Raw genomic sequence first — 27,378 nt, 5'->3', positions numbered from 1 at the left:
AAGATATCTGTTGATACAATAAAGCTCCATTTTGAAAATCACAGAAACATATATTCAATGTGTTTTATAATAAAACTTCATTGCACCCCTTGGATAAAGTTACCACTATTAAACTTAATCTTGTCTTTAAGAATCTCTAACTCATGCCGAGTGGGAAATGGTAGTCTAAAATCAGACTCTAGCATCTTTAAAAGAAGGCTTATGTCTTACTGGCCTTCACATCCCTAACAACTAAGGGTACCTACCACAAAGTAGGTGATCTTTTTTAATGTGTTGATTGGCTGAATGAATGAATGGTTGTTCTGAATATCAGTGTAACAAAATAAACAGGATAAGCAAAACATGGAAACCCCTCCCGGGCTCACTTATGTTATTTGGTTGTGCTTCAGGATGCTTATCAGCACTTGGACCCACCATGGTTTGTCATCACAGGATTTTACCTAAAGTTCCATCAAGTATAGGTACCACTTCCTACTCTTAATGCGCTAAAAGTATATTGGAAATAGTTCAATTGCAGCATGGCTGAAAGAAAACTTGCTATTAATTAAAGACCTTTCTAACCTGTATAACCATTTACACACTCCTTCTCTTTCCACTTTAATTTAAGCTTATTTCAACACAGAATCACACGGTCATTTAAAATAAATGTTGCTGTTTGGAATCCAAACAAGCATGAAGACTTGTTTTATTCCACATGCTCCCGGTCTTTCCTCAATTTTCTTAATTCAGATTAAATTAGAGATATGTAAACATCTTACCATCCAGATGGTCCACGTAGCAATACACATCATAAGTTTCATGAGGAGAACGAAATCCATAGGTCCTGACGCCTTCCTTCCCCATCATGTCTCCATAACAGCCTTCTCGGGGAGTCCGGATGGGATATCTGGGGAAGAAAAGGACTATTAGTTAGCACTTTCTCCTCACTCCAAAATTAATGAGATAAAGCCTGTGGCCCCCAGACATCTCACCTAACAGTCTGATCAGAGAGCCAGCCTGCATCACACTGTTCAAATCCATCTTCATAGGCAGCATTGAGCTGCTCAGGGGTTGCTATGACAGCCCCAACTTCCAAACAAGCTTTCTGTGCAGTCTCAAAATTCAGAGTGTACCTGCTGGTTGCCGCCCTGTAGTGAAACACAACCCCTGCAAAGACAGCAGCAAACAATTACAGGCATGTTCAAATCTCCCACCAACATGTGCAAAGTTTCTCACTGGAGCAATATATCAAATTAATTGCTAACATGGTAATAACATCATGGTAATTCTTTATTTTTACTTTATGTAACATTAAGCAAAATTATGGTGCTATGAGGAGCCCCAGAAATGCCATTCACCTAGGTGTCCCATTCTGCTCCATTAGAAAGTTTACTACCCACAAATTTTCTGTTTACACATAAACAATCTAAGATTTAATCCACTAAATCCCAAGATGTAGATAGTTGTCCTAACACAAGTAGTATTCAGGCTATCAGGGGGACACCGGACAACAAAATGGAATAGAGACGGCAAGAGGTACAAAGAATTAAGGAGGCCACAAGACCAACCTCTACTTCATAATTTTTCCCAGGGCCAACTCAAAAGAAGCACATGGGACATTTATTAACACCACTTCCTGGCCCTGGCTGGATGGCACAGTGGTAGAGCATCAGCTTATGGAAGTCCCTGGTTTGATTCCCAGTCAGGGCACACAAGAGAAGTGACCATCTGCTTCTCCACCTTCTCCCCTCTCCCTTCTCTCTTTCTCTCTTTTCCTCCCAAAACCATGGCTTGATTGATTCCAATGCATCAGCCCTATGCACTGAGGATCCCTCCATGGAGCTTCAGGAGCCAAAAATAGCTCAATTGTGAGTATGGCCACAGATGGACAGAGCATCAGCCCCAGATGGGAGTAGCTGAGTGGATCCTGGTCAGGGTGCATGCATGAGTTTGTCTCTCTATCTCCCCTCTTCTAACTTAGAAAAGAAGAAAAACAAACAAAAAACCGAAAAACACGACCCTGGCCAGTTGGCTCAGCTGTACAGCGTCGGCCGGCGTGTAGAAGTCTCGAGTTCGATTCCCGGCCAGGGCACACAGGAGAAGCACCCATCTGCTTCTCCACCCCTCCCCCTCTCCTTCCTCTCTGTCTCTCTTCCCCTCCTGCAGCTAAGGCTCCATTGGAGCAATGTTGGCCCTGGTGCTGAGGGGCTCTAAGGCCTAAAATGGCTCCAGTTGCAGCAGAGCAAAGCCCCAGATGGGCCGAGCATCGCCCCCTGGTGAGCATGCCAGGTGGATCCTGGCAGGTGCATGCAGGAGTCTGTCTGCCACCTCTCTCCCCCCTTCTCACTTCGGAAAAATACAAAAAAGAAAAACAAAAACAACAAGAACGAAAAACACCACTTCTCCTAAACATAAAACATGAGATATTTACTTACAGAGACAATATATTGATACTAAGATGGAAACTATACTGCACTATGTATGAATGAGAAGACTTGTTTTAATTCCTAATTAACACCTTAATCATATACCAGTCCTTAATCATATACTGAGCCTTAAAGTGTAACTAATATTGTTTATGTTATTTGACTGATAGGATGTTCAAATTAGGTAAGGATTTGAAAATGTTGGATAGACTACTAAATATAACTCAAATGTTTATTATATTCACTATCAGTATAATTTAGGGTCTTCCCTATGACAGATTAAATGTGAACTTTTATCCCAAAGAAGTCCTCAAGAGCTCCAGGTTCCATGGGTAGAAGTCAGGATCCTGGTACTTGCTGCAAGCTCGCCTGAGTTATATTTTAGGAGTTGCATGTTCTTGCATCTTTCAGGGCTCAAGGAATTGTCAAAGGGCCAAAAAAAGAGCAGCTGAGGGGGGCGCTGGGGGTCCTCTCCTCCCACATCAGCAAAAGTGTTTCCATTTTTAATTGGTGTAAATGGTGACTTTTTCTATTGGTCTGCAAAGTGAGTCAAGCTAATGTGTCCGAGAAGTCACTGGAAAATAGAAATTGGGCCAACTGGTTCTTATGAATGAGATTTTATTGAGTCATATCATGTAAAACCACTTTTTTGTGGTTATGAAGAATGAGTTTTGGTTTCTAAAATATTTCTACTCTCCTTTTATTCCTAGTACTTCAGTGGGGTTGACAAAAGTCTGTCTCTTACAGCCTTTTAGCTGTAAGAAACTCCTGCATGTCCGTCCTTAGACCATCTCTCTCTTAGGTCTATGTCAATAAAGTAACAATGGGGGACCAGCTGGCCACGTCATGGATAAGTACCTCTGATTGAAATCAACACAAAAAGACCTGCACACTCACCAAGCAGATGCACTGACAACCAACATTTGTTTTTCCATTTCTGATATTGAAAAAAAAAATCATCAAATGCCTTTCTGAAACTGTGTACCTTTACAGAACTACTCTAAAATTGCTAAGAAGTATATATGGTGGTATTTGGTAATTATGAAAGATAGCTTATAACAATCTCTAAGGTGTAAGCAAGAATTTGAATGGTTTTAAAGTAGTCTTTTGTTGAGAGAAGCTTCAAGTAGTCTTCTCGGTAAGGAAAAACCTTCATGGGCACTGGTCATTGTGGTAAGAGGCACAAAGGGGCCTCCATGACCAAGGCAGAAAACATCAGCCTGCACCAGCACCTGCGATTGGGAAATGTGGAGACCTCCTGTGGCTAAGGAGATTAGCAGAGGATTTTCATTGTTTCAGGGGGGCAAGGGGCAAGTCAACTGCTAATTCTCTGATGGTAAGAATTGTAAGAAGTTGTTAAAACTCTTTTGGAGATTTTTAAATATATATATTTAATATATTTCTATTTTTATATATTATATATTTATATATTATTATATAAATTTATATATAGTGTGTATCTAACACTATTAATTCTCTGTTTAGAGAAATAAAAATAGAGCAAAACAATTCTATGCTAATTAATAAATGATAAAAAGCTTAAAAGAGCAAAGAGCCCGGGCTACTTCGTAGATGCCTGGATAACATAAAAATAAATTTGTGGGATAAGAGCAATATAACCTGAATATAAAAGGATGTCCAGAAAATTAAATTGCTACATCTGAAATTTAAAGTATTTCCTTTTGGCTACAAAAGAAAAAGTTTTAAGAAAGCTTTTTGTATATGTTTCTGAAAGGTAAATATATTATAAGGAACTGAAGTGTTGGAAGAAAAATCTGTCCCATCATGTCTGGGTATTATAATTTTGCTTAATAACTTGCCAAACTATTCTGCTTCCAAGAACTATGGTATTATGTGTGTACCCAATTAAAGCAATTTTTCTTTGCTTTGTCTCCTAACTTAAATTTAAATGACATATAAACCACCCCTGAAAGAATGCTAAAACCAAATGTTTCATTGCAAGACTTAATGGATAACAACTAGTGTATTAACCTTAAAAATTTTTTTCACTGAGTTCCTGTTTTGATCCAATTTAATTTTTTATTGAGTCCTTTTCAAGGCACTGTGATATGTACCATGGTACTTATTAAGTGCTTTATTTTTTCAATGTAAATTAAGATAGAATTTATATTTCCTAAAAGCAAATACAAAGATTTTAAAACTCATGCCAGAAGAGTGAGAAAAAACAAGATTAGTGGGAGGGGGTTTGGTGTGTATCTATGCGTATGGATGTGTGTATATATATGTATGCATACACACACATGTAAAAATTAAAACAAAATCTAGATTAGCTTTTACAGTGTTGAAAAGCAATCATGGATAGGTCTCAATGAATAATAATCTTGAACTATATGCCATGTCCTCAGGTATTTATTATTTCCAGCATACAAACTATGTTTTCTACATTAAATCATAGAAGTTGCTGTGTAAAAAGTCACCTTTCTTGACCCCCAAACAAATAACAGTATATTTTTGCTAAAAGACATAGATCTTTGGGATGATTGATGGCTTTTCCACTTGTCCAAACCCTAAACAATAGTTGCTTTGGAGTACTATTTCACAACACTCTTGAACCAGGTGTCATGTTATGCCACCTTTTTTTATTAATTTTATTGGGGTGACACTAGGTGACATAATTATACAAGTTTCAGGTGCCCAATTCTACAACACATCTCTGCACACTGATCATGTTATACCGTCTTCTCATACATTCCAAAAGCCTTACCATTCACAGTTAATGACACCGTGTCCTGAGTGTCTTCAATCCCATACATGACATCACAGCGGTAGAGGCCCGCGTCACTGGCAAGCAGTCTGACCAAAGTGAGCGAGGCATCGCCCACGTCCTCGGGGTGTGTGGGCACAGACACTCTCCCTTTGTAGCCCTGGCCAATCTTGATATTCCCATTCTGCGCCACAAGAACAGTAGTCTCCTTTAAATTGTTTCCACTTCTGTCCAACTCCATCTTAGACCATTTGATTCGGAGAAATTCACTGGTGGTGTTATAACTGGGTGGTAAGGTAGGCATGGTTGAGAAATGACAAGGTAGGTTGACTTTTCCAGAGAGGACACCCTTCACAGGTGGGTTTTTTTCCACTTTGACTAGAAAGAAAAAAAAAACAACAACCAAATTAACAGTCCTAAAAAGAAAAATTCAAACTGAGTCTATTAAATACATGAATGGATAAGAAAGCCTTACAGAAATTTGTTACATTTTCAATATGTGAAATAACGAGAATGATTTTATATACAAAAAAGAATAATGTACAATTTCAATGTTTTATAACAAAGATGGGGATTAATAATGTTCATTTTATGTACCAAGAACATGACATTAATTTTAAAGTATTCGTAACTCAGTGTTGAACATGAACAAATGAATAATAATATAAGGCAAGTATAGGAAGGCGAGCAGTCAGGAAGGCGCCCAGAATCAGCCAGCAAGGCAGGTTTCAAAGACTGGACCAAAGTCAGAAAGAGCAGCTGGAAGGTGAATTTATGTTACAGGTCAGAAAATGAAAAATGTTTGTTAAGGTAACTGCCACATTAGCTTAGAGCAGGGGTCCCCAAACTTCGGCCCGTGGGCCGCATGCGGCCCCCTGAGGCCATTTATCCGGCCCCCGTCGCACACTCGGAAGGGGCACCTCTTTCATTGGTGGTCAGTGAGAGGAGCATAGTACCCATTGATATACTGGTCAGTTTGTCGATTTAAATTTACTTGTTCTCTATTTTAAATATTGTATTCGTTCCCATTTTGTTTTTTTACTTTAAAATAAGATATGTGTAGTGTTCATAGGGATTTGTTCATAGTTTTTTATAGTCCGGCCCTCCAACGGTCTGAGGGACAGTGAACTGGCCCCCTGTGTAAAAAGTTTGGGGACCCTTGTCTTAGAGGAAATGAAAATAAAATTCAAAGAGGAAGTGAAAATAAAAAAAAAAGTACTTCAGTAGAATAGAGCAGGGAGAAGTCTAACACTTGAAGGGACCCTTATTGGTTCAGTGCTTGACCCAAAGGCTTTCATCATAATGACAAATGCAGCTACAATCACTTTGCAGTGAAACATTACCTCTAGATTATATCCTGGGGGAAAGCTGACATCTGCTTACCTACCCCTCCTAAAGTATTAATCTTCACAATGTCTTTTTCTGTTTAAGCCCTTAAACTTTTAATGAGAAAGAGTGCATTGGCTATAATTTAACATCATTACATTCAAAAGAGATGTTCTTTCAGTCTTATAGGAATCCATACCCCTTTTCCCCCATCTTCCGGTGTCTATGTTTTGGTAATAACAACAGAAATTATCATTATACACCAGTAACTTCCGCTTAAGAAAATATGATGAACAAGTTAATCGTAGCCTCTAAGTGGAGTAAAAAAATAATTCTTAATTAACAATATGATGTATATCTAACAGTGTGTTAGTGGTTAAGGTGTTAGTAATACACAAGGTATCAGTATGAACATGCATCAGAAATAATATAGCTGCCAGTACAGCCCTGTGGATTCAGTTTGGGATAAGACATTTTGAAAATTGCAGGAAAATATGGAAATATTATACTCTTTAAGAAACAAAATACTCTCTATTGCTAGAGATTGAAATTTAACTTCAGAAAGACTGGCTTATAAAATTTTTCATGTGAGAAATAAATCTAGAATAATTAATACAGTATTATATTTACTATATGATAGAAACCAGTAATTATTCCAAATGATCATTGCTATAATAAATGTCTAATCACTTTACTAACTTATATATAGGTTGTGCAAAACAGAATTTAAGGCACTTAACAAGATTAAATAAAAATGAAATGAAGTATGCTATTAGTTCCACTAAGTTAATCTTTAAAATGTTACAAAGACTATTTGTACTTTGGATATAACAGCCAGGAAATAATTCTATTTTTAATGGCCACCTTGGCTTACAAAATAAATTCTCTTACTTAAAGCTCATGCTCAGAGTGAAACTAGTCTAATCCCTTACAAAGGACGCTCCACTGAGAGGAAGTGACATGAAGAGCCCTGCTGGCTGGAGACAGATCTGGGCCAGAACATACACGTGTCACCTTACACTTAAACAAGGAATCTTTCTGTTTGGTATTTACTGGGTTCTTCTCCTGTCTCAAAATTAGTCTTAGTTCTTTTCCAGAGTCTATACCTATCCTACTTCTAATCCATCCTATTTTTTAAATTGCTATCTGAACTAAAAACTAAAGCAATTTCATGATCTTTTAAATAAATCTATAAAGTCCACTGGGGGCTCCTGGAGAGTAACCACTATCTATTACATAGACCTTTAATTTGTAACCCATTAAGAAGACTATACAATATTTATTTATTTACTTACTTACTTATTTATTTATTGCCAAGAATACAGGTCTTGAGAAGGGGTAAGAATTCTATAACTTAAAAAATCCCCTAATTTACATTTATTATATGTTCTAAAAAATGTCATATTCCTTCCTGAAGAGTTATTTAGATGACTGACTTCACCAGAAATAAAGAGTTGCTTTTTTAATTGTAGAATAAATAAATTTATCAACCTCAATGGTGATATAAATTATAAAATTCTTCACCATCTCCTTTAAATAATTTTAACATAATTGACTTTCAATTCCTTAATACTTATTACTAAATTATAGTTATTTTCATAGGTTTGAATGTGTAGGAACAGATGTGTAATTCAGCCCAATCTAGCCAATCAGGAAGTTTCAGAAACTTACAGCATAACTCTGTTGTAATGGAATTATATATTGGAACAAATTATGTAAAAAGGCAAATTTCCCAAGGGTTATGTTTTGTTCTGGATGTTTATAGATACAAGAAAATTAAAAGCTTTGGCTGGATATAAATATATATTTCACGTAGAATCCAGGGTTAACAAAAAGCTGTGTGGTCAGCTCTGTTGTGTACGAAACCGTGGGTCTTAATGCACTGGATCACAAGAACTAAGTTCACTAAATCTAAATATTTTAAGAAGGAAAGTTAGTAGTTCAGAGGATAATGTTTATAGACTATCTTTGTTTAAAAAAGAAAACTGCTACCTGCAAGAACTTGTCTGAAATTCTGACAATACAAGTAATAAAAATGAATGCTAACAAAATGTTCACCACTTCCACCAGACAGTTTGTGATCTAAATGAGCACAGTAAGGCAGAAATCATGAAACAACAAATAATCAATTACCTTCTGTTCTCTGTCAGTAAATACTGCAGAACAATCTATACAATTTGACCTAACACATCTATATACACAGACACTTTGCTCAAAATCATGTAAGATTGAGGGTGTGAGAATTTACCACCTTCTCAGATGATAAATATATACTATTCTCTAACTCATTTATTTACTCATGACTATACGTGACTTCATTTATTAATATTAGAGGAATATTCAAATAACTAGGTCAATGGTAGATAATCAATGTGATAGACATTGTTAAAGCAAAAAGCTTTTTGTATTTAAAATAAAGTCAATTACCAGTACACAAGATGTTCCTTAATGTTAGTTATTGAACTTTCAGAGACCTAAGAAAAAACCCCTAAGTACTTGTGTTGACATACAACTAGGTACGGCTGTGTATCCCATTGAACTTGGTAAATCTGTTTTATGTAAATCATATGTTGTCACTTTTGCTTCTCATATGAAAAAATTCAAGGCTTCTGAAATTACCCCCTACTAATTATATCTCTTAATTGTGATCATAGATTTACAAAGAACTTGATTCTTGGAGTAAAATATAAAACTGTGGTTAACAGCATGGTCTGGGTTGGGGGAGGTGGTAAAGCCTCTTAGAGAATATAACATTTAAATTGAGATATAAAAGTCATGGATGGCTATTAAAGTCTAAGGTCTACCAATCTGTCAAAGCCCAGGATATTTTTCAGCATTTTCAGGAAGCAAAGGAATCCCTTTTCTATAGATCCTTTCTATGTTCTCCCTCTTCAGTGGATGTTGTTATTTATTACGTTCTGTGACCCTCACCTTCACTTCCTGAATATGCTGAGTATACTTCCTGGGCTGTTAACAGATTGGCGAACCTTAGAGTCTGATAGCTGTGGAGCCCAACTGCTTGGGTTCAACTCCAGACTCCATCACTACATTGCTGCATGATCTTCTACATTAGCTATGCATCCAACCTTTTGGTACTGCAGTTTCCTCATCTGCCAAATAGAAAGAATAAAAGTGTCTGTCTCGTTAGAGAGTTAATATTAAATAAACTATGTAAAAATACTTCAACAAGGCCTCCCTAACACATACAAGTTACTCAATATTTTTAACTATTATTACTACTTTAAAATACTGTCGAGAAGCTATACCATTTTTTCCATTGCTTCCCTTTTTTCTAAGTAGAAAGTCTAAAATTTAAGTGAAGGATGGTTGCTTTTCCCTCACGGTTCTCCTACTACTTTCTCTGCAATCCCCTTCTATTGCTACCTGCCCAAACTAATTCCCTTTTCTATAGATCCTTTCTATGTTCTCCCTCTTCAGTGGATGTTGTTATTTATTGTGTTCTGTGACCTTCACCTTTACTTCCTGAATATGCTGAGTATACTTCCTGGGCTGTTAACAGATTGGCGGACCTTAGAGTCTGATAGCTGTGTAGGTCATTCATATCTCAATTTAAGTCTACTTTCCCAGAGAAGCCTTACCACATCCCCCAACCCAGATCATTATTTATGATATCACACTGCTTTATTTTCATCAGTCTGAAATCACTGGGATTGTTTGTTTACTTGTTTACTGTCTCATATAACTAGGAAATTAAGTTTAATGAAATCCAAGCCAATGGTATATCACTGTACACTCATAAAACCTGGCACATAGAAGGTACTCAAATAACTCTATCAGTGTATAGATATGTAAGTGAATGGAGAGTGGTTGGATGAATAAATAGATGGATGGATAGATGGAGTGATACTAAAACTTTAAGTCATAATAACTGAGTTGAAGTAGAACTGTAGAGAATAAGAGACTGGACTGCCAAGCAGAAAATATTACATGTGAAAAACCAGGTACAGTAATATGAAAGTCAGTGCATGGAATTGCAAATTACTTCAGAGAGTCTGAGCATAGAGTGAATGTGAGAAAAAAGTGGAAGTTGAGTCTGGAGAAGTACACTAGACGAGAGTCGCTCACTAAAGCTCAAGGCTATATCGTTTTTCACTGGTCAAAGTCCACAAATATGGAATTGTAAAACATTCATTTGGTGGACATATAATTTAAAGCTAAGAAAAACACTGTATGTGAACTTATCCAGTTATTTTGAGAGAAAGACAGAGAAGGGGAGGTAGGGGCAAATACTTGGCTGCTAGTCTTCTCTTTATCTTGTTGACTTTTCTTAAAATCTAGCCTCCTGAGGGTTTGATAGTCATTTTTTTATAGGAAAGACTTTGAGTAGTATTGAAAAAGATAAGAAATTTTTCCAATGACATATATAGTTGGCCATCCATATCTGCATGTTCTGCACCCACAGATTCAAGAAACTGAACATTGAAAAACTTTTTTAATGTTTTATTGTTGCTGATGTGTACTATATAGTTAAACCTAGATGGTTGCCTTTATACTGAACATGTACAGACTTTTTTCCTGTCATCATTCTCTAAACAATATAGTGTAACAACTGTTAAAATAGCATTTACATTATATTTGGCATTATAAATTATCTAGACATGATTTAGTGTTGATGAGAGGATATGCAAATGTTATATGTAAATACTATGCCATTACATATAAGGGATTTAAGCATCTGTAGATTTTGGTATCTGTGGAAGGTCCTGGAACCAATCAATACTCATGGACACCAAGGAATGACTGTATGAGCCTTTTGCACAGCCTCGAAGTAATTTGGGAAGTTACTGAAAGCCCACCTGCTTGTTTACCATCCTGTTCATTATTTTGTACTGATTGATTGATTTAAAACTACTGTTTTTAGCCTAATAATATTTTAACTAAAAGTTTTCAGCACTTTTCAGATAAAAAATTCATCTTTTATTCTAGTGATTCCATATTGCCATTCCATGACCCAGTACTTAAATTTTTATTTCCCTTAGTACCAAAGAGATTGTTACCACACTCACCTTTAGGTAGTGCATGGGTTGCTATGAAGGTAGAGCACACCCATAAGATGCTCTTTATATTAATCAACATCTTGTCCTAGAAGTAAATGAAAATACAAAGTAAATCATGAGCATTTGGCTTTATGGTGGATCATAAATCACACTTTATGTGATTTATGCTATTTGTACACTGAATAAAATAAGAGTACAAAAAGCAGCTCCTCTTGCATTGCAAAAACTGGGGAGAAATTGCAATAGGAGAAGCTGTCCCAACACTTTAATTACTAGTTTGACATTCATCCAATGCAGTAGTTACCAAAATAATCCCAGAACCCAGTTTGGGGACACAATATGAATGTGTGGGACAACCAAAACTGGATTGGTTGTAGGAAGAACAATATAGACCACAGCCTTTATAACTGGTAGCTAGGAGCTGGCACAAATAGAGAGGGGTTACCACAAAGTCTAGTTAGAAACAGGAAGTTGGTCATAAATGGAGCAAGAGAAGATAGGAAAGTACTAGGGAGAGATGTTGAAAGAAAAGAATTTGCATTAAATATGTGGTCAAAAAGAACCTATTGGTGCTTCATGAACATGGAATCAAAACAGAAAAAAAAATATTTCAGCAGGCTTTTTAAAGCACAGACTCAATTTAGTTTCTAGGAGGCTGAACAAACAAAATCAATGTATTATGAGAAACTGGTAATTATAAGAAAGACCAATGCTTGCCACTAGTTTTAAAGTCATTCTAACAGTTCTAAAGTCTAAATGGTAAAGAATGGAAGGAAACACCCTTTCTGAGTTAAGAAACCCTGTCTTGGCTTGGCCATTAATTTATTGAGTGATTTTGGGGAAGACATGTTAACAAACTGTGACTCAGAATGGTCCCTTCCAGTTCAAATTTCTATGAAGCTATAATTATGGAAAGGGTAAGTACCAGTGTTGGGGACCATCTAGAAATCAAAGAGCCAGTCTCTAAAAAATTACAGAAGATCATTTGATCTCCACAGTTGTTCCCTTCTCAGCCACATTTAGAACTATTCTGTAATAGCCATTGTTGGTTGGCTACCCCTAGCCATTCCTTTTTCTCCTTTCCAACAAAACTCTGAGTCCATTCTAGTATGGACCCTCCTTCACACTGCCATATACGTTAGAGGAGCCTGGGTCAAACCCCAGCCCAAGGGGTGATCCTGATTGTCCTAGGAGTTCTGACATAAAAAATAACGTACTTTTGGCCAATGAGATCTCTGCAGAGGTTTGAGAAGGTGCTCCTGGGAAAACTATATTCATCTTAAAAAAGAAAAAAAAAAAGAAGAGACGCTTGCTTTTCTTCACTGCATATTGTCACGATAGACTATTTCTTCTCAAGTGGTTGCAGCCATTTTGCACCCTTGACATTATAAAATAGCTTCAAGAGATGAAGATAAGAAAGAATGGGGGAAATAGAGCTTAAGCCTAGAGTGAGCCACACCTTTAAACTTTTTTTATATGATAAATACATTTCCTTATTATTTAATCCCAGTAAAATCAAGGCTTTCTGTTAACTATAGCTGAAGGCATCCTGATACATATTTGAGTTGGTGCCCTGAATAACTTCATAACACTTTACTTAGAAAATATCTAAATTTTATATTATTTAGAAAATCTAGATTGAAAACAACCAAATGCTATAAGAAGCCAAGTCCAATTTGAGCTCAATTTCAGTCCCATAATTTATGCTAGCTATTCCTTTTTCCTTGATATTTTTCTCTATTTGATTGTTTTATTTTATATAACTTACAGTGTTAGAACCTTTCTAAAATAAAATTATAGAATTCTAGATATTTCTTAAAAAGCATTTTTAACTTAATACATTATATATGTATTTTCCATCTATAAACCTTTTGACAACTCATCGTGAAAAACATACAGTTTATTGTCTTATCAAGTTTCTCTAGTTTATCACCTTAACAATTCAGTTTATTATTTAGCATATAATTACTAGAATATGCTAATAAGCATTGTTAAACATTTACTGAAAAAATTTGATTTCTACATTTCTGGATTTCTTATAAGATACCAAAATGTATGGCCAGTAGCCGCGGGCACCATCACAGCCACCTGGCCCATGCAGGTTCACAGTTGATTCGGACAGACGGTAATGAAACAACAGAGTCAAAAACTGGTGGGCTATTAGCTTTAATCCTAGCTCACACCCAGGGGCAAGAAATATACATACAGCTAGTGCTCTACTTACAACTACACAATTGGTTTCGACAGACCGGTCGTAACACAATTTGGTAGTAAGTTGAGTAGGCTATATGTACAGTACTGTAAAATGATGTTATAAAAATCTTTAAGTCATATTTTATCATAATTTTCTTTCATTATTGTATCGAATCTGAGATAACAGTTGAAATGGTGCATATGAAGATATTAGTGCTGCCAGAAGCTGGTACGCACTGTCATACACCCAGCTGAACAACGCTTGTGCTGCCAGACGCGGAGTAGTCGTGACTAGCGATTGTGGTCGTAAAGTCAAATGGTTGTAAGTTGCATAGGTCGTATGTTGATCATTTCCTGTAGTGGGAAAACATTTCCCTTTCCATTCAGGGCTCCTAAAGCCACTGACTTATCTGAGTTTCCTAGAATCAAAGATTTCTACCTCACCAGCCTTATTTACCTCTGTTCCCCATCTCCTCTCTGCACAAACTGGCTTCTCCTTCAGCACTCTGCCATCTTGGCTGCTTCTCCTCTCCTCCACGTGTCCTTTCTCTGCTCTCCTCCTGCATGGGCTTCTCTGCCCCATTTTATAGTATAGAAATCAAAACCTTTAATCCAATATACAAACAAGGAAGTCTCTGATACAAAGTCACTTATCTGAGGCACAAATGGGATTCCTCATAAGAGTGCTCCACCCCCTATCATGCAACAGTCAAGGGTGTGGGGAAAAGCTTAGTCTTAAAACTAAGCCTTAGGCTATAACAACCCTGCTTGCTTACAGCCTGTCCCCCACACCCAATGCAAACTATAAGCAAGCAAACATATACATCATATTTATAAACTTATTTGACCCACAACAACAAGCAGAAATTATACACCTATATCTTAATGCCATTACAGCAGTGGTCCCCAACCCCCAGGCCATGGACCAGTACTGGTCTGTGGGCCATTTGGTACCCGGTCCACAGAGAAAGAATAAATAACTTACATTATTTCTGTTTTATTTATATTTAAGTCTGAATGATGTTTTATTTTTTAAAAATGACCAGATTCCCTCTGTTACATCCATCTAAGACTCACTCTTGACGCTTGTATTGGTCACATGATACATTTATTCGTCCCACCCTAAAGGCCAGTCCATGAAAATATTTTCTGACACTAAACCTGTCCGTGGCCCAAAAAAGGTTGGGGACCACTGCATTACAGTATTTCAGGAAAAAATAAAGATATCAATTTCATACACTCTAGTTAAAAGTTTCTAAACAAGAAGAGATTTTAGGTTGAATCATAAAATGTAATTAAAGAAAATACATTCAGTAAGTATTAACTGAATCCAAATAAGAAGCCTTTCTACAAATGTACTTGTAAGGCCAGGAGCTGCCATTGTGGCCATTCACATGCAGGTTCCCATTGGATTCGGGCAGACGATAAAGAAATGGCGGAGTCAGAGGATGGGGGGCCATCCTATTTATTGGTGTCTCACCAAGACAGGCAAACCACAAAAGAAGACAAGGGAAAAGCAGAAAACCAGCTCTTCCCATGAAGGGCCAGAGATCAGGGAAGCCCCTGCAATTGTGATAGCAGGAACTGTGTGTCCAAGCTCCTGGTCTGTCCCACTTTATAGTGTAGAAAACCAAAATCCCTTAATCCAATATACAAACAAGGACGTCTCTGATACAAAGTCACTTATCCAAGGCATAATTGGATTCCTCATGAGAGTGCACCACCCAGATCATACAATCAGTCAAGGGTGTGGGGAAAAGCTTAGTCCCAAAACCAAACCTTAGGCTACAACGACCTGGCCTGCTTATAGCCTGTCCCCCACACCCAATATAAGTCACAAGCGAGCAAACATATATATCATATTTACAAACTTATTTGACCAACAGTACTTATAAACAATAATTTCTTATGATCCTTAAAGAAAAAAATGATGTGTTTTTTTGTTGTTTGTTGGTTTTTCTGGAAATGTTTATATGTATAAATGTTAAAAGTCTGACTCCACTGTCAAATAGTCTTGAATTCAAGTTCTGAATCCTCTACTCATACTCTGTGATTCTGAGTAAGTTACTAATTCTCTCATTTTTGGTAGCCAGTTAATTGTGAAAAGTAGTACTTAGTTATAAAGAGTGGTTGTGAGTATTGATAGATAGCAGTCAAATAAGTTTGTAAATATGATATATGTTTGCTCACTTATAGTTTGCATTGGGTGTAGGGGACAGGCTGTAAGCAGGCAGGGTTGTTATACCCTAAGGCTTAGTTTTAAGACTAAGACTTTCCTGTTTAATACTAAGATCTTTTCAAAACTAAGCTTTTCCCCACACCTTTGACTGTTGCATGATGTGGGGTGGTGCACTCTTATGAGGAATCCCATTTATGCCTCAGGTAAGTGACTTTGTATCAAAGACTTCCTTATTTTATATTGGCTTAAAGGTTTTGATTTCTACACTATAAAATAGGGTGCTCGCTCTCTCTCAGTTTCTAAAATTAGCATTGCAAGGAGAAGCAGCCAAGATGTTGGAGCGCTGAAGGAGAAGCCAGTTTGTGCAGAGTTTGAGCAGAGAGAAGGAGATAGGGAACAGAGGTGAATAAGGCTAGTGAGGTAGAAACCTTTGAATCTAGGAAACTCGGAAAAGTCAGTGGCTTTGAGAGCCCTGAATGGAAAGGGAAGTGTTTTCCCACTGTGTGTATTTCTTGCCCGCCCAGTGCAAGCTAGGATGAAAGGTAATGGTCCACCAGATCTTGGCTCTGTTGTTTCATTACCATCTGTCCAAAAAAAATGCAAACCTGCATGGGCCAGGCAGCTGTGATGGTGGCCATGCTACTGCTTTTACAATAGAATAATGCATATGACATATAGCTCACTGATACACAGTGTATTCAGTGCTTAATTATTATTAAAATTAGTAATTCAGTCTTTCTATAAGAGGTGTTCTTTTTCTGGTTCATATTATTAATAGTAAAGTATTTAAAGTTCTTGAATTGGAAAATTATAACCTGGCTTATCCCTATAAAGAAGCAGTATGCAACTTCATGCTTACAATAAATTGTTCTATGTGCTTTGAATCAGTACTTATGTGTAAACATGTTTTATCTCCTCTATAGACCTAGCACTCTGGAAGACAGAACTAGTATCATATTTAACTTATTAATTCCCACAATATTTCTACAGTACCAGGTTTAGAGTAGATCCCTGAAGATTTTCATCAACCAAATCCATGACCAATGTGCCTTCATTTCCTATTCAGAAACACACTTTGAAGCAAAATGCCAACAATCTCTTATGAAATGGGCAAGCAGGCTAACACCTAAAATACATTTAAATCAGTCTAGTTGAATATTTACCATGATATTATAATATCTGATATTTGTCACTATCTAGAGCAGGAGTCTCAAACTCGCGGCCCGCCAAACAATTTTGTGCGGCCTGCAGACTAATCCACAAAGTTCAAAATATTTTGGATAAAATTAAGTAAGCCTAGGGGCCTACTTGTATTTTTCATTTCTCTAGCATCCTAGCTAGATATTAGCTTAGTTAACAGCAGTTGTGATGCGAACTACAGTTTCTGGTCGTTTTGTGACACTGAGTAAACTGCATGTACGATTGTGCTTGTTGTACTGATTTTTTTGTTTTCAACTGCAATGAGAAAAGTGTTGCGTAACAGTTGCCTTTTGTAGACCTAGTGCCGCCGGCCGAATGGCTGTGATCTTGCTCTGCGGTCCACATGCTGAGTTGAGTTTGAGACCCCTGATCTAGAGTATTGGATCTCACAAACCCATAGCAGAGGTGTGATCGTGACTCAGGAATGAGTCTTCTGTCCTTATCTCTTTCAAGACAGATAATCAAAGACTAATACTACATACCATACTTCATCCATATAACAGTGTCCTCTTTTTTTGAGGGAGTGGGAAAAATTGTCTTTCATCTTGTTGGTCAAATAAGTTTGCAAATATGATATGTATGTTTGCTGGCTTATAGTTTGCATTGGGTGTGGGGACAGGCTGTAAGCAGGCAGGGTTGTTATAGCCTGAGGCTTAGTTTTAAGACTAAGCCTTTCCCACCCTAAGTGACTTTGTATCAGAGACTTCCTTGTTTGCATATTGGATTAAAGGTTTTGAATTCTACACTATAAAATGTGGCAGAGGAGCCCATGCAGGAGGAAAGCTGAGAAAGGCCATGTGGAGGAGAGGAGAAGCAGCCAAGATGGCGGAATGCTGAAGGAGAAGCCAGTTTGTGCAGAGTTTGTGCAGAGAGAAGGAGATGGGGAACAGAGGTGAATAAGGCTGGTGAGGTAGAAACCTTTGATTCTAGGAAACTCAGATAAGTCAGTGGCTTTGGGAACCCTGAATGGAAAGGGAAGTATTTTCCCACTGTGTGTATTTCTTGCCCACCGGGTACAAGCTAGAATTCAAGCTAATGGCTCACCAGTTTTTGGCTCCATTGTTTCATTACCTTCTGTCTAAATCAAACGTAAACCTGCACGGGCCAGACGGCTGTGATGTGGCCGTGGCTACTGGACTTACACATCTATACAACAAGGATACTCATCACTGGCCTTAAAACATCCCCTAAGACAAGGCTAAGTAAAGAAGTCAGTGCATTGAATATACAAGGATGAGACTGGTCATGTTTTCAATACATCTGTAAAATTATGTTTAAATAAGTTGCCAACATTTAAAAATTGGAGTTTTCACACTAAGTCTCAGATCTCTGACTTATTTTAAAAAATCAGATCCAGCAAGTCTGGATTCATGTTCTAGTTGGCTAGTGATCAGCCTTAGGCAAGCAGCAGCCTCTCACCTTGCCTCTGGGCGTTCAAGGTAATCACTGGACCCTTGGCTTCTCATCAATTTCTACTCCATACCTGTTCCCTGAAGGTGCCTGAATTTGCAACCTTTGATCTAAAGGATGGTCATTTATTTCTTTAGTAAATACTTCAGTGGTTTACTGACTTTGGTTGCCTCAGTTCATGATCATTCATTCATTTCTTTAATATTCTGAAGGCTATGTCCATAATCATGGTTGTTAAGGCACATTATTTTCCTTCTGTGTTTCATCTTAGTAAATGAGGAACTTTTAAAGCCTCTTTTGTGTGTGTGTGTTTTCAGCACCACTCAGACCTCCATTTCTATTTTTCTGCTGTTCCCGTTAGTCTTAAAAGCATAATCTTTTAGTGATAACAAGTATGTTTGCATAAAAAGACCTGGGAGATAGGACAGCCAGTGCCTATATTTAGCCTTCTACTCCAGTTAAGTCAATGAGAAGAGGAGAAAGTCTTTGAACAATCAAGACACAGCTGACCGCCTTGTTTAATTGCCTGGGAGACACAAGAGACAAGGTCAACCAGACCCCTATCCATGAGAAATGACTGCAGAGAGGATAAAGGTCATTCCAAGAATTGGTTGCCTCAGAGAAAGAGAGAGCCAACATTCTAGCAAACAGACATTTAATATTCTCTCTTGATCTTGGGGAAGCCCCACTGAACAAAGGGTGACTTAGGGACACAGACATAGTGGTTTTGTCTTCCAGGCTCCAAATTAGTTACCCCGGACAACCAGCTGTCTTGGCCACTTCTGCCACAAAGTAGATATAATGAGCATTGCCTAGCATATTACTCCAGGGTGCTTTCTTGCAGGAGAAGTTGCTGTAATACAGGAAGAAATCTGTCATGGTTTAAACATGAATTCTCCTAAATTTACTTCACAAGAGTAATGGCAACATGTGAATTTATCACTAACCTGTGACTGGGTTCCTGAACCAGATTGTTCATGTCACCTCTGTTAGTACTGTTCTCCTCTGCCTGGAGAATTCTTCATCAGTCTGTTGAAAGCATACTGCATTCTTTAGTCCCTTCCTTATGTTTGATTTTTATCATAGCATTTACCAGCATTTTATGTATGTATTTGGAAACTGCCTTTCTCTACCTACCATAATATAAGCTCCAGGAGAGCAGATTTTGGTATTTTGTTCATCGATATATCCACAATGCCCAGGACACTCAGTAACTATTTGTTGAATGAATGAATATGCCCATTTTTTTAAACATAATTAGATGTGTATTACATACACTGTTTGGTACATTACTGTCTTCACTTAAAATGCATTGAATCTTGGAGAATGTTTCAAATCAGCAAGTAGTTTTTTCTGTGTTATTCTTAGCTGCATAGTGTTCCATTAGATGAATGTAGCATCTTTCATTTCACTAATTCCATGATAAGCCTTGAAACTGTTTCCAAATTTTTATTAGGGAAAATGCCAAGACCCGGTTGTCACACAACCTGGTCAACACAAACTTTCATCAAAGTTTCCACCTTTTCTGCTCTGATTGATGAAAAGTGATGCAGCATATCATTGTTATTTGAATTATTATTTCTATAATTATGAATGAAGCTGAGCAACTTCTTATGATTAAAGAACATTTATATTTTTATTTCTGTTGACTGCCTGTACATAATATTTGCCTTTTTGTTTTGATAGATTGTAGACATTTTTTTACTTGTAAAAGTTCTTGGTATATCAAGAGTTAGCTCTTTGTCTCTCATATGTTGCAGAGAGTTTCCAAATGTGTTATTTGTTTTTGTGTAAATCATTTAATTATTATTTAGTCAGACTTGTCAATCTTTTCTGGAATAACTTATGGGTTTTATCTTTTGTTTAGAACACATTTATCTACTCCTAGCTTATTATTTTAAAAATCCCATGATTTTCTTTAGTTATCTTCTTTAAATGTCATTCCCCACATTTCATATTTCATACACCTTAAGTTTATTTTAGGATAAGAAATGAAGTAGAAATTGACTCTGACTTTGAGTGAACCAAACCATTTGAGTTGTCCCCAAACCATTTATTGAATAAACCTTCTTTTCCACTTAAGTTTTCTTATCCATTTCAGTCTATTTCTGGGCTCTGTCTTCTGTTCAACGAAACTAGCCAGATCTGAAAACAATATACTTTTATCTAACTCATTTTATATATTTAGTAGAAAATACATGATTTGTGCAATGTGGTCATTATTAAGGTTATAGAATTGGATAGACCTAAGTCCCATGTACTTCATATATTAGCACCACTTATTTGTATAGCTTACCATTTACAAAAACCTTTGCACAGGTGTTTATCCTTTTGATGTATATAACTGTATATCCATTTAATAGATTCTGACACTAAAGGTCTAGAAGTTGTGTCTTAATCTGGTTTTCTCAGGTACGTGTACTTTAAGCTTTCAGATTCCATTCTAGTGCTTATCTCACTACCCCATAGGTAATATCAACTCAGTAATTTAAAAATAAAAGGGTTATAACTTACATATTATATATGTGTGTATTATAAGCAATGTAATCTCATTTTTATAAACATAAGCACCTCTTAAAATTCTTAGAAAAATCAGGAAGGGTATATATATACATATGAAAGTATGGTAAGTTTTAATGTCAGTATGTATTTACACCCTTCTATAGAATTTCAGGAAATATAACTGACAAACACATTAAACAAAAGTACTTTGCATTAACCACTGAAGTACAATCACTCCTAGAATATTTAGTGATAAAAACTTAGCAAAGTCAAATAATCCTGGAGAATATACATACATACATACATACATATACATATACATATATATATATGTAATTTACCAAGTCTAGACTACCAGAGGAAATTGGCAAAAATTCACTCATTGAAATAGAGCTCAACCAAGACGTTTATCTCTATATCCCTTGTTCTGCTTCCAAACCAGAGAGTATGGGCCTTGTGTTTTCTGGTAAAGTACAGACCTATGCAACAATCAGCCTGTTTTCTCAGACCAGAGCTAGTAACCCTCAACAATGAGGGTTTGTGAGTCCTAACTGGTTCCTCTAGGTGGGTGGTGAAATCATAGCCTACTACAGTCATTCATTCTTTTCCTCAAAAGAACCATGTGTCTTTAGAAGCTCTGCTCAGTCACAGGACAAAATCTCATTTTAAATATAGTGTCTAGTGATGTTTACCCATGAATAAAGTCAACAAAAATGTTTAAGCCCCACTAGGAAAAAAGAGCTTAGTTTTTTGGGGGTTTTTGTTTGTTTGTTCTATTTTTTCTTTTTAAAAAAAATTATTGAATTTATTGGGGTGACATTGGTTAATTAAATTACACAGGTTTTTACAATACAAGAGAGCTTAGTTTTATGACCATTGGGAGACAGCCTTGGTTGTCTTTGTGTTCTCAAAGACTCTGATGCTCAATCAGTGACCAATCATTAACCACAAAGTACTCAAGCATAGGAATGTGAGAAAAGAGAAATCAATGACTATCTTTAATATAAATTATATTCAAACTTGTTAGTTTTTAGGTCTTTTCCAAACAGAATTTACAATAATGTAGATATAGATATCTTAAAATATTAGAAACATTCCCATTCAGTTTGTAAACACACAGAAAAAGAAGAAATCTGTCTGTAAACGTGTAAATCTAGGAGGATTCTTTTCAAACTTCAATTTTAAAAGCCAGAAATACAATTTAAGAATTTTAATTTCTTTTTTATCTATTGAGAAAAGAAAAGCAACAACTTGGAATTCTTACATAAATTCTTAGCAATTGTCCTGATCTCATCCCTCTTCCCAGCACCCACAAGGTTAAGGACTATGGACTTCCTGCTGGAGGAAGTAATTGCTCAATCACTTTTGGATCCATTGGAACCCTTTGCTGTTTTAGTCAACACAGGCATATACAATTGTAAAATATTCCTTTCTTAGAGCTCAGAACTAGAAGTCAGTCTCTAAGACCTTCTGCTTGATATGCTAGTATTCCAAGTTACATATCGCAGAGAACTAGCTGTTGCTTCCATGGGTGTTTTTTATGTTTATATTAAACTTAAATCTTATTTTAAAACTTTATATGAATATTTTCATGATAGATTTGGCTTAATTGTCAAGCAGTACTTAAGACAATTGATATCACAGCTTTTAGGAGTCAAAAAGAGAAAAAGAGGATCAACTAGATGTCAGAATGTGAGATTAAAGCTTTCATTAAAACTGTTCTTCCAAGATAAGGCAAAGAAGTAGGAGACATTAAAATGCAACTCGATGTGGCAGTGTCTCGTCTGCCCCACAAGTCACTAGCTCAGTTCTCGTATAAATACTTGCTGAGCTCCCACTGTGGGCGAGGCCCACGCTAAGGCAGGTGATTCCCTGGGACCTCGGCTACACCCGCAGCCTCATTCATACTTGGGTTCATGGAATGCTGTTAAGTTCTTTCAAAAATGGCAATTGTTTGCCATCCCAGATGAACTCTTTATGACAGTATGGAACGTGATTATCCTGTAACAACAAAACGGTCTTTAAACTGACCTGAACGAATATAATACAGGATAAACTCGTCTCATTTTTTTGCCAAAAGAGTTTGCTTAGAGTAAATCTTTGCCTCTTCCATGTCTCAAGGCAAAAACTCCTCCTATCGCTCCAAAGAAGCCAGGAAAAAAAAAAAATCAGTCTTCTAAGAAAAGTGTTGAGCGCCGTCTGGAAAGAAGTCGATCTCCCACAAGAGCAGCCAACAGCCTCTGCGCTGGGTGCGCGGATGCTGGGCTCCCACCGCGCAGCCGCCCCGCCTTCTCCCGCCTCGCGCCTATTGGCGTCTGGGAGGGACCCCGGAGCGCCCAGCAGCCTCCAGGCCGCGCGGGCTGCTGGTTCCGGAGAACAGCTATCTTGGAGCCCAAGAAGTCACGCCGTCTTGGGCCCGAAGCTAAAGACCCAGCCCACGTGGCGGCGGATGTGAACTCCGGCGCTGCAAAAAGTGCAGGGAGCGGTTTCTGCCCCTCTGCGCGCTGAGCCCCAGCCACTCTGAGGGGCTACTTTCTCCCCTATCCTTCCACCCCTGCTCGCCGCTTCAGTCGCGTTTGTTTTTCCTCGTAGGGTTAAAAGGCTGTTTTTAAAAGAAACGCGAAATTCAGCCCAACACCTCGAAACGAACCCCGCCGGTCCGCTCCCAGCCTGCGCCCAGCTGTATTACGTCCCTCCGCCCCATCTCTGTTCCTTTCTTCTTTCCTTCCCTCCACCGTTACCTTCCTTCCCCTTTCCTTCCTTTCTCATTTTTCCCCTGGCGCCCTCCTTCCAAATTTCCACTTTCGTCGAGTATCGTCAAGTTAAGGAGGTTTAAACTTTGAATTAGAGACCCTGCTTTTGCAATGCCTTGGGGCGGGGCCCTGGCATTGGATTCAAGTGGTCATGGGCCTTAAGAAAATTTCCAAAAGTAAGGTATTATGTATTATATTTCTTAAAGTGACACCCCAAATCAAGCATCACCCCCTCACCCACCCAAAACCTGGATCCACCCCTGGCCATATGGGCTCGTACGCCCAGCGGCAGACTCGCTGCTTATTCTGACTGATTCGGAAAAAGCCACTTCTGAACTTCGCAGTGACAAGGTCTCCTACCCGGTCCTTCAAACTCCTAGATTTATGTTGTAGATTCTGAAGGAGAAAACGAACGACTCCATGCTTGTGAAATGACTGGCTTCGGTTGGGGGGGCTCGTTTTTTCTCTACCTGTGCTGGATTTCTCCATCAGGGGGCGCCCGCACACGCCACAAAACTCCCTATTCCTAGACGTCTGGGTTCTGCAAGTCTATGGCACGCTACTGCCCGCGGATCCTGAGAAGCGAACGGTCTCTCTCGCTCCTCCCTTCTGGCCAGCCTCGGCGTACAGGAGAGGCAGGGATTTCACACTAGCCATTCATTTGTCAGCTATGGGGGAGGGGACGCAGGGGCGAGAGAGACTAAACAGCAGAGGCTGGGAGAGGGGAAGGGAGGCAGAGAATATGGAGACAGGGAGAAACAAAGATGAGACAAGGAACACAGATGTGAGACCGTCTTTTCGCCCGTGGGTGTGCGCACGGCAGGACAACCCTCCAGCTTCGCACAGATTTCTCCTCCCACCCGCAGCATCTCCCGGGGACAGGCCGGACTTGCTGAGGCGCAGCTGGGTCCCAGAGCAAATAGTTCAGGCTATGACAGTATTTTTCTACGTCACTCTCCGCTGCCTAACACACTGACCGTTCCACGCCCAGTGACACAGACAGCGAGCCAGGACAACCCTGATGCCCACTAGCCCGCACGCACCAGGGATGTCTCCGGACAGCGCCCACGCCTCTGCCGGGAGGTGAGGCGCTCAGCGGAGGGCGTCCGGCGGGGCTCCCGGCACACTCTCTCCGGGGCCTCTCCCGCCAGTAAAGTTGCTCAACTTGGGTCGAGAGCTGGAAGGGGGTGGGGAAATGGAAGAAAAAGGAAAGCTGCTGTCGCTGGGGCAAGAGGGCTGGTCCTAGAGACTCCAGATTGGAGTCCCCGCGCCACCTTTGTCTGTAAAGTGCTTGGAGCGCTGGTTTGCTCCTTGAGACACGAGCGAAGCCTCCACTTCGCTCTTCAGGGTGGGATGAAATTTTTGTACATCCCTGCTGGTTCAGGGTTAGCGTTTCCCGCCCAGGCGCTGCCCAGACCTTCACGGTGCTCAGACAACCCCACCCCCATCCCTGCTCTTGCCCGCTCGCCTTGGCTCACAGCGCGCAGGACAAAAGAACTCAGGGGTATCGGAGAGAGTCTTGACAGCCTCCAAGTCGCCAAGGAGACGCAGCCCGGGGACCCTGCACCTCCCCTGGCTGGACCTCCCTGGAGACTGCCAGCGGGCTGAGGGGATCACGTCCGCGCAGGTCCCGGGCTGCTGGGGTGTTTGGTCGCCCTGTCAGGAGCTGCCAGGGAGCAGCTTTCCAAGAACGTGGGGGATTGACTACACACCAGGGGCCAGGAACCAGGTGGCCTGCACCAAAGAGGCTTCAGGGACTTGTATGTGGGCAAGTCTGGGAGTCCCCATTCAAACTTTTGCCTCAGTAGGTTAACAAAAAATGATCAAGGTGCCAGGGGGTCCCCCTCTGTCCTCTCCAGCTCAAGACGATTTTTCTAAGGGGCCTCCACAAACCCTTCCCCTCCCTTCCCCCAATTCCGTTAGTATTCCTACCCCCCACCGCACCTCAGGCTTCTTTTGTCTGGATCTTTTTCAGCACCATGGTCTGTCTTCAAGCGTCCTGAAAGTTACCTGCATTTTTAAAGTGCATATATTTTCTTAACTTCGCCCTACGGCTAGTTCTCTTTGCCTTAATTAAAGCCTTCTACTAATAGCAATGTATTTCTTTTTTCTAAGCTCTTTTTTTCCATAAGGTTTCTTTTCTTTTCTTTTCTTTTCTTTTCTTTTCTTTTCTTTTCTTTTCTTTCTTTCTTTCTTTTTTTTTTAAGGGGGAACAAAAGAAACGTGATTACCTTGAAAGGCGGCTTAGTGCAGCTTGTGGGAAACAGTTCACCGCAGAGCTGCGCGAATGGGCTCGGCGTTGCCCGGGCGGGTCACATAAGAAGCGAGGTGGCCTGGGGAAGGGTGCGGAGCGTGCGGGACGGTTGGAGAACGCGAGAGACTGCGGGGCTGGCCGCAGATCCCAGTCCCAGCGCCTGTCCACAGCACTTAGTGTTCGCAGCTGGAGTTCTTCTCCAGAAAGGCTTGGGGCAGCTCGACTGCAAGTTCAAATGCGGGTTGTGACACCCATCATCATTATATCACTGTACCGTCAGCACCGAGGAGGAGACTCAGCGAGGAGGAGGAGGAGGAGGAGGAGGAGGAGGAGGAGGAGGAGGAGGAGGAGGAGGAGGAGGAGGAGGAGGAGGAGGAGGAAGAAGAGGAGGGAGGGTTCATTCACAGGCTCCTGAAGCGCCCCGCTGCTTCAGCCACTCCTCAGAGCCCGGGCTTGGAAAGCAGGCAGAGGGGCGGAAAAGCAGCTCCCCGCGCTCGCGGTAGGGACCGCCTGCCTCCCTCCCCAGGCACTCCCACCTCTCGGCGTTTCTTCCTGACAAGTACCAATCGGCTTGGGGACAGCTGCGCTCCCCATTCAGCGACTTCCTAAGTAACATCGCGCTGTGCTCAAGGAAACCACTGCCCTCCCATCTCTTCCCCACTCCCACTTCCCCGCCCCCGTACAGCCAATTCTGGGTTAGGGGGAACGAGCCCCCAGGCATTTGTGGGGCAGGCCAGTACTAGACAATTGAGTACCGTCAGCTCTTCTTGGGAGCAAATGAAAGTCTGTAAAATCAGCAAAGAACTTGGTTACAGCGTGTTTACGCAGCCACAGAATTTGCCTGTCCCAACCGAGGGAAGTGTCAGGCTCGCGGCTTCTGCCAATCTGAGACACAGAAAACAGGACCCTCTGGGACCTAGAGCGAAAGCATAAGAATTCCCCACTGCCTTCCCCAGGAACTGCCCAATGGGGAGCCCAGTGTCATTGCGCAATCTACAAAGACCCTGGTAGTAAAGGACTGAACAGGAAATTCTCTTGTAGGATTCAAACAGATCCTCTTCCTCTGACGCAAACCAACATTAAGTCTAGCTTCTCCTTTCTTCGCCCTTCTTTCCCTAAATTTTTCAAAGTGTCCCTTGTGGTATGCTATTTAATAATTTTTCTGAGTGACTGAGACCCTTTGGATATATTAATTACCTTACCTGTGATCAGGAAATGAAACCATGATCTTTCATATTTATGTGATTTTTTTTCTCAATCAGGCCCACCGAACTAGGTAAACAACAACATATGGAAAAGTGCCCTGCATTGTGTTACAAAGGATTTCCAATAGAATCTTACAGAAGAAGGATTAACCAGTAGATACAAAGGATTCCTGCCCCTTAGAAAGACTTTGTATTTTCTTTTTCCTTG

The 27,378-nt window shown here is 39.5% G+C and overlaps 1 protein-coding gene across 4 annotated transcripts in view; it reads right to left on the bottom strand.

The window, feature by feature from the left end:
- VCAN (versican) overlaps nt 1–26,188 on the bottom strand; it is a 144,737-nt gene extending 118,549 nt beyond the window's left edge. For all 4 annotated transcript variants that reach the window (XM_066273732.1, XM_066273730.1, XM_066273729.1 and 1 more), the window contains exons 1-5: nt 25,943–26,188; nt 11,484–11,559; nt 5,131–5,508; nt 972–1,146; nt 759–886 (exon numbers count right to left, since the gene is read on the bottom strand). In XM_066273732.1, coding sequence (XP_066129829.1) covers nt 759–886; nt 972–1,146; nt 5,131–5,508; nt 11,484–11,553 — 751 coding nt within the window. In that variant the 5' untranslated portion in view covers nt 11,554–11,559; nt 25,943–26,188. The remainder of the gene's footprint in view (nt 1–758; nt 887–971; nt 1,147–5,130; nt 5,509–11,483; nt 11,560–25,942) is intronic.
- Between the last annotated feature and the right edge of the window lie 1,190 nt (nt 26,189–27,378).

Source organism: Saccopteryx bilineata, chromosome 4, assembly GCF_036850765.1.
Source record: "Saccopteryx bilineata isolate mSacBil1 chromosome 4, mSacBil1_pri_phased_curated, whole genome shotgun sequence".
Taxonomy (NCBI): Eukaryota; Metazoa; Chordata; class Mammalia; order Chiroptera; family Emballonuridae; genus Saccopteryx; species Saccopteryx bilineata.
The sequence above is the reverse complement of the archived record's forward strand: the minus strand, read 5'-3'. Positions and strand labels throughout refer to the sequence as shown.